Raw genomic sequence first — 15,944 nt, 5'->3', positions numbered from 1 at the left:
TACAAATACTTCAATTTCACTATCTTTAAAATGAATTAAAAAGTATCTATTATGCAATTCAACAAGCACTCCCCATGTGACCATCCACTAAGTATTTTGCCGCAACGTGTTGCTGTTATCGACTGATAGCCAGCCAAAGATTGTCAGATTTTGTAATTATTACCATTGTTAAAATTTAGTATTTGTATTTAAATAACTGAATGAATTGGGAAAAAAATATGAACATCATATGAATTCTAAACACTTTTATTCAGAAGATTCCCATTATAATTACATTAGGATTCAGTACATATGTGAACTGTGGGATTTATAACTTTACGTTTGTTGAAATGATGAATTATTTAGAGACTCGGTAGTTACGAAGGCGAGCAGCTGATGGCAGTGATAGGGCATCAGACGTTCCTTTTCTATACATAGTTACTGAAAGGGAGCGATAATTTGGAGGTTGGGAGCCAAGAACTTGCCCCTAGTACTTAGTGATTTTAAAAAACTGAATAACAAAATCTGAATCTCAATATATTCACAATAATATGTCTATGTCTATGTGTATGTCTAACAATGTCAAGGAGGCATTTGTTGCATCTGTACTGCCAGATACATAAGGTCATACACAATAATGGCCCCCCTTTATCTTAAAAGTAAGCTGACGTTCCGAAATGAAAGCCATCCATACGAAACAAAACGTTCCCGTGCACTTGACATCCCGCGGCATACATTAACAAAAGCAGCGAAATCATTCTCTATTTCAGCTGTGAGAGCCTGGAATTCATTACCTTCCGATATAATCGAGTGCAAAGGATTCTTGACCTTCAAACGTAGGGTAAAGGATCATCTTTTACATCAACAGAAACTTAGCTTAAGTACCTACTCTTTAGACTGCAGCAAATAAACCAATTTTGTATGCATATTGTAGTATAGAGAACAAGTACTAGGCCTACTGTATCTGAATAACTAACTATTATATTCTTACTTCATATTGGTTTTCTGTATATAATATTAGTTTGTAGTTAACTAAACGCTATATGTTTATTGTCGTTATATATGTACGTGTAAAATATCTTCATATATATTCCATGTAACATTCCTAATTGTACTTTTGTTAGGTTAGGTGGTAGAGCAGCCTACGGCTGAACCTCGCCATTCAATTCAATATACTTGATAAAATTACTATGTACTTGTATAAGATTAAACTGAAAGATGAATACACTTCTAATCTAATCTAATCTAAACCATATATTATTATACAATCATTTACAATCATCATTAAATATTCATTCTAAATATTTAAATATATGCGGGTGATTCAGAAAGGAATGCCTCCCAGATGGTACCTTTATTTGTGTTTGAGATAACACCGACACAGGTATCAGCACTGATACAGCTACAAATTGTGGCATCATTTTTCAACATAGTCCCCATCACGGACAACACACGTACGCCAGCGCGGAAGGTTTTTTATACCGTCGGTGAAGAATTGTGGTGGATGCTGGCGACACCAATGCCAAACTGCTGCTTCCACCTCCGCGTCAGAACTGTAGCGTTGTCCCTTAAGGTAAGTTTGGGGAAGAACCAAAAGTCGCAGGGCGCAAGATCCGGACTATAGGCAGGATGAGACAGAATGTTAACAGTACTTTGCAAGCAGATGGGATAACTTTGAATTTTTGGCGGAGGAGAGGACGTGTGGCGGTACTCCATCAACTAATGCTCCGTCTCTGGGTCGTAATGGTGTGTCCACGACTCGTTGCCGGCAATGAATGTTCCTGGGTGCACAACCTTCCGCAGTCAGAAATTCAATGACATCCAGCTGTTTCAACCGGACGTCACCACTGGATGAAATGGATTGCTCAATTACTCTGGAACGAGAAGAGATAGGAAAGTGAAACAAGTGACATTCTACAGCTCAAACATCAATGTATTAAATGATAAACAGTTCAGAATGTTTGCAGTACAATTGACAAAGTAGTGGGCTTGGAGGCATTACTTTCTGAATCACCTTCGTATTATTTCATAGTGTACCTCAACATACAATAAAAGTTAACAGGCCTCCAGCAAGGATCCTTAAGTTATGACTTATAAATTAGATTTAATACTCTTAATCTATAAGTATTTGTGATTCACATATTCAATTTTCATTTTAGATTATCCACAGACTCAACTCAGAGTGAGATGATTGGTGAAAAGAAAAAGAAGAAAGGACTCTTTGGAAAGTTGAAACAATTGACCAAGTCTCGTAGTATTGAGGAAACCAATACTGGAGAATACATCTTAAATGCAGGAATGCAGGTAACAATAATTTAATGTTAACTCGTCAAAATAGAAATAGCTGGCGCCAAAAGACCTGTTTAGTAAGCAAAGGTATATTAATATTCCTACTTGTCCAACAATGTCAATGTTATTTCAATTATAAGTCTTTCGGAGTTTGATCTCTCTTTTTCATGCACCACATACTCCCATGGAATCAAATGCATCTTCCTTCAAAGGAGAAAAACAACACCTATTACTTATCCAGGAAATTATATTCATAAAATATGTTCGATAACATATTGACACCTTCATATAATCCAGATTTCGTGATTTTATGCATTGAATAGCAAGCATTTTCTCTCGCGAAGTTTGGAATTTATCACATAAGTAGTATTACAATAGTCTCGAAATGTTAAATTGTGTTAAGGTTTCCAAAAGTGTGACAAAAATAATAGGGAGAATAACGAAAATGCGTAACTTCTTAATATTACTGAAAAATTGACTAAAGAACGCTTTTGTTATTTTCAAAGTATTTATACAAGGAATAACATTGAAACATCGAACTCTTTTAAGTTTTGCAAAGGCAAAGGTAAGAAAATCGCCAGCAAATTTGTCTCCTTCTTCTTTATATTATTATTATTATTATGGAAAATGAAGAAGATAACTTTCTTTCTTACATAAATTCAAGTAAAAGATTGTATCAAAATATATTCTTTCTGCATTTTGCTAATAGATAAATAAATAAATAAATAAATAAAAGATAGAGCAATAAACATTACTTACATACTTGTAATATTGCAGAATATTGGTAATATTGTCATTTGTTCAGCAGACCTATAACCAAGTATTGCAAAGTATTTAATGAAATGATTTTTTTCATTTCATAATAGAAGGAAACGCCTGGTATTAAAACACATGGAAATTTTTTGTTTCCTTCTTAAGCAACAGTATTAGTACACGTGAAAACGCATTATATGGATTACGAAAGCTTTTCTACAAGAAATCCAATAGTCTAAGTGACCAAGCCGCATGCAGTTTTACATCGAACTACATAGGAATGACAAAAAGAAACATCAGATTGGAATTCAGAAAACAATAACAGATGGAAAATATAATGATTCTTCATTTTCAGGTTTATTTAAACATTAAAACGAACACAGTATACCATATTGGTTCATTGTACACTATTTTCATATTTTTCTTAAAGTAGAGAATTTTTCATATATGAACATAATTACAGGTTTTCTCAAATTTTACATAATAATAATAATAATAATAATAATAATAATAATAATAATAATAATAATAATAATAATAATAATAATAATAATAATAATAGCAATTTAAATATTTTTAAACATAGAAACCTGTAGACTCAAAAATAAATTAGTCCTGTGCTTTTCACGTATATCTCCTTTTCTTACAGGCTGGATCGGTAGGTGGATCTGGTTCTGATATCAGTGAGATAGGGGAAGAAAAGAGTAAAAAAGAGAAAAAGGACAAATTTTCCGGGATGTTCAAAAAAGGATCCAGGTAAGATCTATTCTCATTTACTAGTAGGTATAATCAGTCAGAGTTAATATATTCTAAGGTTGCAAATAAGAACACACAACGGATAACTGATAAACTAATAACCGTTAAACCAGGTAGTATCTAAAAATGCTATTAAATAAACTAATAATCGTTGAACCAGGTAGTATCTACAAAATGCTATTAAATAAAAATAATTATTGAACCAGATAGTATCTACAAAATGCTATTAAATAGTAATATTAATAATTGTTGAACCTGGTAGTATCTACAAAATGCTATTAATTAAAAATAATAAATGTTGAACCAGGTAGTATCTACAAAATGCTATTAAAAAAAATAATAATAATTGTTGAACCTGGTAGTATCTACAAAATGCTGTTTAATAATAATAATAATAATAATAATAATAATAATTGAATCACATAGTATCTACAAAACGCTATTAAATAAAAATAATAATTGTTGAATCAGGTAGTATTCACAAAACGCTATTAAATAAAAATAATAATAATTGTTTTGAACCAGGTAGTATCTACGAAATGCTATTAAATAGTAATATTAATAATTGTTGAACCACATAGTATTTACAAAATGCTATTAAATAATAATAATAACAATTTTTGAACCAGGTAGTCTGTACAAAATGATATTAAATCATAATAATAATAATTGTTGAACCAGGTAGTATCTACAAAATGCTATTAAATCATAATAATAATAATAATAATTGTAGAACCAGGTAGTCTGTACAAAATGCTATTAGATAATAATAATAATTGTTGAACCAGGTAGTCTGTACAAATTGCTACTAAATAAAAATAATAATTATTGAACCAGATAGTATGTACAAAATGCTATTAAATAAAAATAATAATTGCTGAACCAGGTAGTATCTACAAAATGCTATTAAATAAAAATAATAATAATTGTTGAACCTGGTAGTATCTACAAAATGCTATTTAATAATAATAATAATAATAATAATAATTGAATCACATAGTGTCTACAAAACGCTATTAAATAAAAATAATAATTGTTGAACCAGGTAGTATTCACAAAACGCTATTAAATAAAAATAATTAAAATAAAAATAATGGGTGGAAGTATATACTCCAAAGCGTCGTTCTGTGTTTATTGGGTGCTTCTATAGGCCGCACAAGAATACCCCCCAGCACATTTTAGAAGCTTGCCATGACTCACTGTTACATGCGTTGTCACACGGTGACGTCATCCTATTGGGTGATTTCAACCTTTCCATCACGTGGCAGGACAGCAAGCATGGCGTCGCTAAAGATGGAAACGACAGTTATTTCATGGACAGTTTTATTCATGGACTTGGTCTAGGTCAACATAATATGCATAATACCCGCAATAATAGCAATCTTGACTATATTCTCTCTAATTTAGAACCTTGTTGTGTTGTCCCGTGCAGAAATCTTTTTCCCTCGGATCACGATTCCTTGGATGTTTCTTTCGATTTCCTCCCCTCCACTACTACAAACCAGCCCCTCAAAAGTAGGTCACAACTTCTTTGGAAGAAAGCCCCCTGGGGCGACATCTGCCGGGCTATTGAACTGTTTCCTTGGTGTTTGCTAGAGGTAGGAACTGTTGACGACGCTGTGGACTTATTTACATCTGTTGTCCACTCAGCCATAAAGGACTTTGTGCCGGTGAAAGCATCAAAATCGAACAGGTTTCCGGTCTGGTACGACAATGAACTTCGTAAACTTCTTAAAAACAAAAAGCTTGCCTGGACTCTATGGAAATCACATCCGAGTGACTACACATACAAAAACTTTGCTAGAATTAGAAGTCTTGCCAGAAGGTACAGCGGCGTAAATATTTTGAATACATGGACTCAATTGGTGATTTTACTGTTAGTAACCCTAAAGTCTTTTGGTCTGTAATTAAATCTAGAACAAAATCTTCGGGCATACCGGCAACAGTTCAAGATGAAAACACTGAAGCGAGTGATGATCAAAGACCCGACCTCTTCAATAACTACTTCTGCAAAACATTTACTTCCCTTCCCTCTACAACCCATCTCCCTCCTCTCCACCCCATCTATTCGGACACCTTATCCATTCTCTCTACCACCCCGGGCGAAGTTCTGGCTCTCTTGTTATCGTTATCTCCACATAGATCACTTGGACCTGATAAAATTAGTCCTCTCTTTCTCAACAAAACTGCTTCAGTTATTGCGGTTCCTTTATCTATCTTATTCAATAGATGCTTCAAGGAAGGGTATTATCCCACCAGTTGGAAACTAGCTCACGTGACCCCAATATATAAATCAGGACTTAAAGATCATGTATCCTCCTATAGGCCAATATCTCTTCTTTCTGTAATATCAATTATCTGCGAAAAAATAATCAAAGACAGGCTACTTAAATTCACCTCACCTTACATCCATAGTTCTCAGCACGGCTTTCTACCGAAAAGCTCAAGTCTCTCAAACTTAAGTACTCTTCTTTCCTGTGCAATCAAATGTATGAATAACAATACTCAATTAGATGTTATCTACTTTGATCTCTCGAAGGCCTTTGATTCTGTCAGTCACATTCATCTTCTTCATAAACTCTCCAGTAGATTTAATGTACATGGCAAATTTCTCTCTCTAATCACAAGCTACTTGAAGGATCGTAAACAGAGAGTTGTTTTTTCAGGGGCGACTTCTAACCCCCAACCCGTGATCTCAGGGGTGCCTCAGGGGAGTGTGCTTGGGCCTCTGCTGTTTGTCCTGTATATGGATGATCTCTACACGCACTTATCTGCTCAACCTAGTGGCCTTCTGCTTTTTGCTGACGATTGTAAGTTATACAGAGAAATATCGTGTCTCCATGACACAATTGCTCTACAGGAAGACATAAATTACCTTACAGGTTGGTGTGAAATGTGGCACTTGAAACTCAACAGTAAGAAATGTGACAGTATTACTATTACTTTGAAAAAGTCTCCTGTTCCCTCCACATACCATATCAACGATTCCCCTATCACACATTCTGCTAGTCATAACGATCTTGGTGTCATCTTTGATTCAAAACTCACCTTCTCTGACCACATCTCCTCAATACTAAAGAATTCAATGCGCATGTTGGGACTTCTTTATCGATTCACCGAACTACGCACTGTTTCTTCATTAGCAACTTTTTATAAGACTTTAATAGCGCCCAAGATCGAATACTGCTCTCCTATATGGGCCATGGCAGCACCTACACATCTCTCCAGACTTGATTCTGTTCTCAATTTCTTCATCGCTATAGTCCGTTTTCGTGTTCCTGCACTTCGAATATTATCTAAGAAGGAGCTCTTGCGACATCTTAATATTCAGACTCGTGAAATACGCAGAATTATCTCTGACCTGAAATATCTACATAAAATAGTTAATGGAAGCTTAAGATCGGAAATATTACTTCAGGAACTATCCTTACGTGTCCCTTCCCGCATCACCCGGAATACCCACCTATTCCATCTTGCCCGTCCTAGGTTGGCTGTTATACAGAGGTCTCTTTTTTATAGAATACCAAACTGTTATAATCAAGTAACAACTGATGTAGACATTTTTTCGAGCTACCCAGTGTTTGAAAGAGCAATTAAACGAGCTTTGACGGAATAGTTTTACTCTTACACTCTTTTTTTCTATGTTGTTGTTATTGTTTTTTTTTTTCTTTCTTTTGTTAGCATGTCCCTGTGTAAAATGGCAAAGTTATGCTGTATCTGGGAATTTGTTCAATAAATAAATAAATAAATAATAATTGTTTTGAACCAGGTAGTATCTACGAAATACTATTAAATAGTAATATTAATAATTGTTGAACCACATAGTATTTACAAAATGCTATTAAATAATAATAATAACAATTGTTGAACCAGGTAGTCTGTACAAAATGATATTAAATCATAATAATAATAATTGTTGAACCAGGTAGTATCTACAAAATGCTATTAAATCATAATAATAATAATAATAATTGTAGAATTAGGTAGTCTGTACAAAATGCTATTAGATAATAATAATAATTGTTGAACCAGACAGTCTGTACAAAATGCTATTAGATAATAATAATAATTGTTGAACCAGGTAGTTTGTACAAAATGCTACTAAATAAAAATAATAATTATTGAACCAGATAGTATGTACAAAATGCTATTAAATAAAAATAATAATTGCTGAACCAGGTAGTATCTACAAAATGCAATAAAATAAAAATAACAATGGTTGAACCGGCTAATATCTACAAAATGCTACTAAATAAAAATAATAATTGTTGAACCAGGTAGTGTGTACAAAATGCTATTAAATAAACTAATAATCATTGAACCAGGTAGTATTTACAAAATGCAATTAAATAAAATAATCATTGAACCAGGTAGTCTGTAAATATGCAATTAAATAAAATAATAATCATTTGTACAAAATGCAACTAAACAAACTAATAATCATTGAACTAGGTAGTCTGTACGAAATGAAATTAAATAAACTAATAATCGTTGAACCAGGTAGTCTGTACAAAATGCAATTATTTAAACTAATAATTGTTGAAGCAGGTAGTTTGTACAAAATGCTAGTAAATAAACTAATAATTGCTGAACCAGATAGTATCTACAAAATGCAATTAAATACACTAATAAATCATTGAACCAGGTAGTCTGTACAAAATGCTATAACCTAAACTAATAACTGTTGAACTAGGTAGTATCTACAAAATGCAATTAAACTAATAATCGTTGAACCAGGTAGTATCTACGAAATGTTATTAAATAAAATAATAATTGTTGAACCAGGTAGTCTCTACAAACTGCTATTATTATTTTATTTATTGAACCGGTATTATCTACAAAATGTTATTATATAAAATAATAATGTTATTAGATAATCTGTACAAAATGTTATTAAATAAACTAATAATTGGTGAACCAGGGGGTCTGAACAAAATGCTATTAAATAAACTAATAATTGTTGAACTAGGTAGTGTGTACAAAATGCTATTAAATAAAGTAATAATTGTTGAACCAGGTAGTCTGTACAAAATTCAATTAAATAAAATAGTAATCATTGAACCAGGTAGTCTGTACAAAATGCAATTAAGTAAACTAGTAATTGTTAAACCAGGAAGTCTGTACAAAATTCTATTAAATAAACTAATATTCGTTGAACCAGTTAGTATCTACAAAATGCAATTAAATAAACTAATAATCGTTGAACCTGGCAGTATCTACAAAATGCTATTAAATAAACTAATAATTGTTGAACCAGGTATAATCTACAAAATGCAATCAAACAAATAATCGTTGAACCAGGTAGTATCTATAAAATGCAATTAAATAAAATAATAATTGTTGAACCAGGTAGTCTCTACAAAATGCTATTAAATAAAATAATAATTATTAAATCGGTATTATCTGCAAAATGCTATCAAATAAACTATATAATTGTTGAACCAGGTAGTACCTACAAAATGCTATTAAATAAACTAATAATCATTGAACCAAGTAGTATCTTCAAAATGTTATTAAATAAACTAATAATCGTTGAACCAAGTAGTATTTACAAAATGCTATTAAATTAATTAGTGGCTGTTTTCAAACCTTTTCTCGTAGATCAGAAATTCGGGAGCGTTGTTTATCACGTCAATAATTGTTGGATACCGAAATGTATACAGTATATGAAATACTACTTCATGTAATAGCAATTTGCTGATACAATCTGGCTTGCTTACTTTCTAAATGTTTTTTGTTCATTGTAGACTGTAAGTTACTTATTGATATTCAATAAAGTGAGGATAACCTTAGAAAAGAGGCTAAACTCCCTGGAGTTAAAATTTAAAGGATATTCCAGCGAATCACACGAAAAAATCAAATTAGAAACAGAAATGTATAGTAACAACAGAAAAATCTGATTGTATAGATGAATTTAAATATAGATGAGCATGTTTGTATATATGAATACAATAAAACACAAATGTATAGAGCAAAATAAATTTCACTTTTCCGTTATTACATTTATTATTATACACCTTCAGGTACGTGAAAAGTGTTTCAAAAATATAAAAACAGTGATTATAAGAAATCAAATATTACTTACGTAGCTTCATATCTTGGAGTTCACGGTCTCATTTTATTAGAGAGACATTTCGAACAGTTGTTTCTTCTGATTTTAAGTGAATCTCAATTAAAAAGGAGAAATTGAGAACAATACATGTGTTTTGAATATCAAGTGCGTCTACATAATACAATTGTGCTGACGAAACTTCCGTAAGAAATTTTCACGTGACGGAAATTGTAAATAATTTTCTAGATTTTAGTGCTTAAATGAAGGCTAAAAACATTCATTTTCAACCGTTTCTTATTTTAGAAATGAATTGAAATGATATCTTGAAGTTTTACATCCCACGCTTATGCTAGGCTAAAAGAGATGGTGATGATGAGAAATGAAAGAAATGGTGAAATGAAGGAAGTGGGAGGAAACAGGAGAACCCCAAGGAAACCCACGCATACGGTGTTTGTCCACCACAAAGTTCACTTAGCGCGAGCTGGGATCAAACCAGGAACCCCATTCACCAGAAGTGAACGCTCTAACACTGAGCCACCGTGGCCCCTTCCTTTTCTTAGAGTTATCTGAACAGATATCTAATGATGTATAAAATTGAGGAAAGAATTTACAGAAAGTCCTACTTAATAATAATAATAATAATAATAATAATAATAATAATAGTAATAATAATATATTTATTTTTAGTGCCATGAACAGCCAGATAGCAAAAATACAGCACTTAGTCATAGAACTAAGGGTTATAACATACATCTTATATTCCTTTTAATATTAACAATACATTTGTTTCGACGATAGGAGGTCATTGTCTATCTTATAATATATACATAATTTTATGACTTGTATTTTGTCTGGACAACCATAATTACTTCATAATTCATTAAAATAGTTAGTCAATTTTCTTAAAATTGTCCTTAAAACAAGGATACCGTCAAACATACAAATATACTATAAAAATATACATACCTATTAAAATCTATACGTCTGTTCAATAAATACAATTATCCCGATAATATATTAAAAGAACTTGTCAGTTTTCTTAAGATTATAGAATTTTTATTCATGGGAACCACTTCCGATGCTTTTCTAAGATTATATGTTGGTACCCTTATACCTATATAATGTAGGCAGTATTCACTACTATATCTATTATCTAAAATTTCCTGAGTAAAGTTTTTCTCTATCATTTTTCTTCTTATATGTAATTCTTGCAACCCCCAGTATTCGTTCCAGTAATCATAACTATGAGAGTAGTAATCTTTTTTCTTATTTCTACACAATAGCCTAATGAAAAATTTTTGAACCGATTCAATTTTGCTACATAATGTTGTGGATATATTATTCTATATAATTGCACCAAATTCTAATCTGGGTCTTACAAGTACCTTAAATAGATAGACATATGTGTTTGCATTTTTAAACTCAGGCCACTGTCTAAATACAAACCCTATAGTCTTTCGTGTTCTATGTACTATGTCATTAATATGATAATTGAATTTCATATTCATGTCAAATGTTATGCCTAAATCTTTAATCTTAACAACTTTCTGCAGGGATATTCCATCTATGACATATTTGCTAACATAGTATTGCGTCTTATTGGTATATGAAATAAACTTAGTTTTATTACAGTTTATTTTCAGTAGATTATTTTTACATCATATACTAATACTATCCAAGTCTTTTCGGAGTAAGTAGTTATCGTATTCGCTATTCACTATTCTAAATAACTTCAAATCATCAGCATATAATAATATATTTGAGAATTTAACCTTTTCCGTCAGGTCATTAATAAATAATGAAAAAAGAAGTGGTCCTAAAGGAGATCCCTGAGGTATACCATTCTTTATACAGCCAATACTGGAAGTTACATGAACAATAATAATAATAATAATAATAATAATAATAATAATAATAATAATAATAATAATAATAATAATAATAATAATAATAATAATAATAATAATAAAATTTGTCAGAGGTACTTTGTACGTAAGCTGCATAGTTTCGAAATTGATCTTATTCGATTCCAAAATGCAAATTCCAGTATTGTACCTATTGATATGTATTACATATGTACACAATGTGTATAGTTAAAATTACCATGCAAGAAACAATACATAAGTGGAAAAGTAATCTGTAATAATTTCTATGTGCATATTAAACTGACAAGTGAGATACGAAGAGGATAATAATCTTGATTTAATCTTGTGAGATAATAATCGAAGGGTTTGGTACCATGATAATCTTGATATTTGTAAGCTTCTAAATTTACTATATTAATTTTGGATGTAGTAGACGTCTTCAGATGAAACCGTAAAGGATTTAAATAACATAAAGAAATGAAGATGAAAATAGAAAACTCAAATAAAATATGATGGAATAAGGGCACTATTTATGAAAAAAATTCAATACCATTTTCTATAAAATCGTGCTGTAACATTCCTTTGATTTAAAATCCTTTTCCTCTTGCTTTTCAAAGGAAATGATTTGTTCCTTAAATTTCTTAAAAGTATAAATTTTCGATGACTTGAATCCATTTTTAATCCAAATTATCAAAATCAGTCAAGATGCCAGATTGATAGTTTTGATTATCAAAGTTTCAAATACTTCTCTTTGTTTTACATAAAGGAACACTTTCTTTCATTACCTTACTAGAATGTGTGTGTGTGTGATTCGTATTTTGCCCAAAATGTTTACTATTCTTTAATTCTGTTAGTTATGTATATTTCGGTCATACAAGTGTAGGTGTAACAACAGCCGCAGGTGATATAGTAAACGCCTGCTACATATCATGATGTTTTACTTGAGTCTTCTGTTTTCTGTTTTACAAAGTTATTGAAGTTCTTTATGATAACACATTGAAACATCTTACTATCGAAGACATACTCAAATTGGCAGCGAAACTTTTGTAATAAAAAATAAATCCTTCGAAGTTGAGAATTACTAGGAACTTCATTACATATATACATGCTGCATGATCAACTAATTTCCGGTGTGAAGTGATCAATGAGTCTATAAAAGAACTCATAATGAGTGCGTGTCGTAATTTGAAAGGTACATAGTTACAACTTAATCAAGTTTAAGTGTATACCTATAAAGATAAGTAACAATGTAATTCAGAACACATACATCCATATGAATTTTAGTGAAGACTTTTAAGATATCACAAGATACTTGATAACTAAAATTGAGAAGAAACGCTGATCAAAGTATCGAATTAGAAAATAAAGTACTAGATAAAACCAAGAAATGTAAGTTGTGTCGTTATTACCTAAGTATTAACAAGGAAGAAGAAGAAATTTTATTGTAAATTATATTATAGACCTAAACTATTTTAACATTCGCTGTCAAGCAAACTCATAATGAACATCATCGTTAGGGCCAGGGCATTTTAAAATTTTCTGTAATCAAGACATTTTCGAGTTCATTTTCACCGTAACAACATTCGTATTTCTTTGCAAGACCCGTGAGCTGTGTATAAATGTTTCATTGTGACACTATTCCTACTAAAATCTACATTCAAGCTTGTTGAATTCAGGTGAAATACGTGGGCCTACAAAAACTGATTCAGCATATCTACTGAAGAGTTTCAGAGAAACAAAGCGAGAAAATGTAATTGGTAGTAAGATTTTGTTAGTGATTGAATAACGTTATCATTTTATATAATTCAGAAAATATTTATTATGTATCCAATTGAACGCTGAACAAGGTTGTCATTTTATATAGTAATTCAGAAAATACTGTGTTAGTAGTTCAACTCTGGAAATGAATAAGTTTTTGTATCCAAATTATTATTTTTTAATTATTCTGTTTATGCATTGCTAGTGTTGAAAGAGCATCCGCTGAAAGAGAAGCACCTGTGATATCGGATTCTATGCAAAGACCTCTGACTCAAAAGACTGGAAGTGGGACGCTACCTAGAGCCTCACCTGGGGTAAGTATACAGATAGGATTAAGCAATATGTCTATGTATAATTTGTAGACCAGAATTCTTTTAAATTATGAAAATTAACACTGTTAGTGAAATAGAAATGTTTTCAGTCTTCGAAATTTACAGTTCATAAATACTTCAGGAGATAAAATAGTCACTTATGTTAGATGGATAAGTGTTAAATTAAATACGGCTACTGTATCATAAAAATGGGGTTAAGTTCCAAAGTTGGTTGTCCGTTTGAAACAAAATTTTGATAATTTACCGGGAAGAAATGAATAATTTGCTTGTTTGTGTGCTTGATAATGTATAAGGAGAGAGAAATTTGTGTTTATTTCTTATATAAACGGTTCTGAGCATGGAGCTATTTGGCAAGCGGAGGAAACTAGTTGGCGGAAGGTAACTTCATGGTAGGATTGTGGGAGTGTAATGAGCATTTGTTTTGTAAACATGACTGGTGATAATCAGGAAAATCATTAAAAGTAAATAAAAGTCATGGCTTAATAAATCTAAAAATAAATTGTAGAAAATGCGGTAAGTAAATAACTGTAAAGAAGTGTGGAGAATGTTATACTTTTCAAAGTAATGGTATGTAACATATCGTAACCAATATGCCGGCAAGGTTCTAGAACAGGTGTCCCTTCTCATTTAGCTGTAATAAAGACAGAAAACAAAATGCGCTGCGGGACTCTAACCCGCCTTCACTCACTAACGCTCGCTCGGCAATACTATGTGATTAAATATTAAACTTTGGTACAGAAAGCAACCAATTATTACGCTTTTAGCCAAAAACTAGGCGGATGACCAATTTCGGAATAAATGCCTAAAAATGTTACTAAACTGTTAATTACATGTACAATTTATTTAATATGTGTTTTACTCGGTCTTATTAGAAACACTATAACGAGTATAGAGTGAAATCAATTTACTTAATTCCTCCTGCCCGTACGAATAAAGGTAATTATTTATCAAAAGCGCCTACATGTCATTTTCAGAGACAGGTCAAATTCATGCTTAAGAACTACAACTTACATACAATCTTGGACTTACGCTAAGTTATTTAGTAGTATCTGTACTGTGAAGATAGACTCAAACATACTAGAACAAAAGAAAAACCATGTACATTAATTTTAATGAATATTGTTGTAATATATCTTAGTATCTATGATACCTTAAAACATTATATTTCAACAAAGCCAAAAAAAAAAATTAAATAATGAAATTTTAAATTCATAACACTGATTGATTTTTTTAGTATTTTCAGTTAAACTTGGGATTTTTTAGAGAAAGAATGTATATTCCCAATAACTTATAAAGTGATGAAGTTCCGATACAAAATATAAACTTAATCTGAAATATAAATTATCTATTTAAATTTATATTTCAGACTCATACCCTCCATATTCAAGCATTATTCATAAATACCAAAGGACAGCACTTCATAAACTGCATATTTAACTTGACTGTACCAAAGAGAAGTGGACGATAGTATGATACGTCTGGATGCTTGTTTAACCCTCCATAGCTCGCGTGGTTAATTGTAACATCAAGGCACGCGCGCGAAGTCTCACTCCGCAATATTTATTTATAAGCCTATATCTTAATTTTAATGTGTATTTTGTTTTGAAGCGATATTAAACGGTTTCATATTTTCTTTGCAACGTTTTTGACAATTGCGCATGTAGCCCATATTTTACTGCACAAACTCTTTTAACAGTTCTAAGAAAACTAAAATTTCTCTATCCGCGGAGTGTGACTCCGCGGCGCGTACGACAGCGGATTAAAGTACACCATACTGGGCCTAATTTTGCGGAAGCACATGTAAATTACAGAAGTTTATTTATGAACTTACCCGTTCATAAATTTACAGAGATAACATAGAAAATAAATTTAGTTCAGTACAAACTGATATGTACAGCTACGTGTAAAAATTTTACAAACCTTAAATTTGGAGAACCATCTTTTTAAACCTACCAGATTCCTTGTCATCTCTGAAACCTTTGTTCTTCTATATAATAATAGTGTAAGACTGTCAAAGGACAAGTGATGTCTTTGACATCTCTATTATCTTGATTGTGATTTATTTAAGGTAACCAAACTTTCCTTTTCCGGGAGACAGTCAAAGAAGTGTCTCTGAATTATCTCATTTAAATTTCCTGATTTTCCTGATGTTACGCTGTA

General features: G+C 31.5%; 1 protein-coding gene across 6 annotated transcripts in view; it reads left to right on the top strand.

Moving 5' to 3' along the window:
* The window catches only part of LOC145683952 (uncharacterized), a 304,183-nt gene that overhangs the window by 282,194 nt on the left and 6,045 nt on the right, over positions 1 to 15,944 (top strand). For all 6 annotated transcript variants that reach the window (XM_081755666.1, XM_081755665.1, XM_081755663.1 and 3 more), the window contains 3 exons: positions 2,139 to 2,283; positions 3,671 to 3,777; positions 13,658 to 13,766. In XM_081755666.1, the coding sequence (XP_081611792.1) occupies positions 2,139 to 2,283; positions 3,671 to 3,777; positions 13,658 to 13,766 (361 nt within the window). The remainder of the gene's footprint in view (positions 1 to 2,138; positions 2,284 to 3,670; positions 3,778 to 13,657; positions 13,767 to 15,944) is intronic.

Source organism: Thermobia domestica, chromosome 4 (genome assembly GCF_964235325.1).
Source record: "Thermobia domestica chromosome 4, izTheDome1.hap1.1, whole genome shotgun sequence".
Classification (NCBI taxonomy): Eukaryota; Metazoa; Arthropoda; class Insecta; order Zygentoma; family Lepismatidae; genus Thermobia; species Thermobia domestica.
This window is presented reverse-complemented; position numbering and strand designations above follow the sequence as displayed.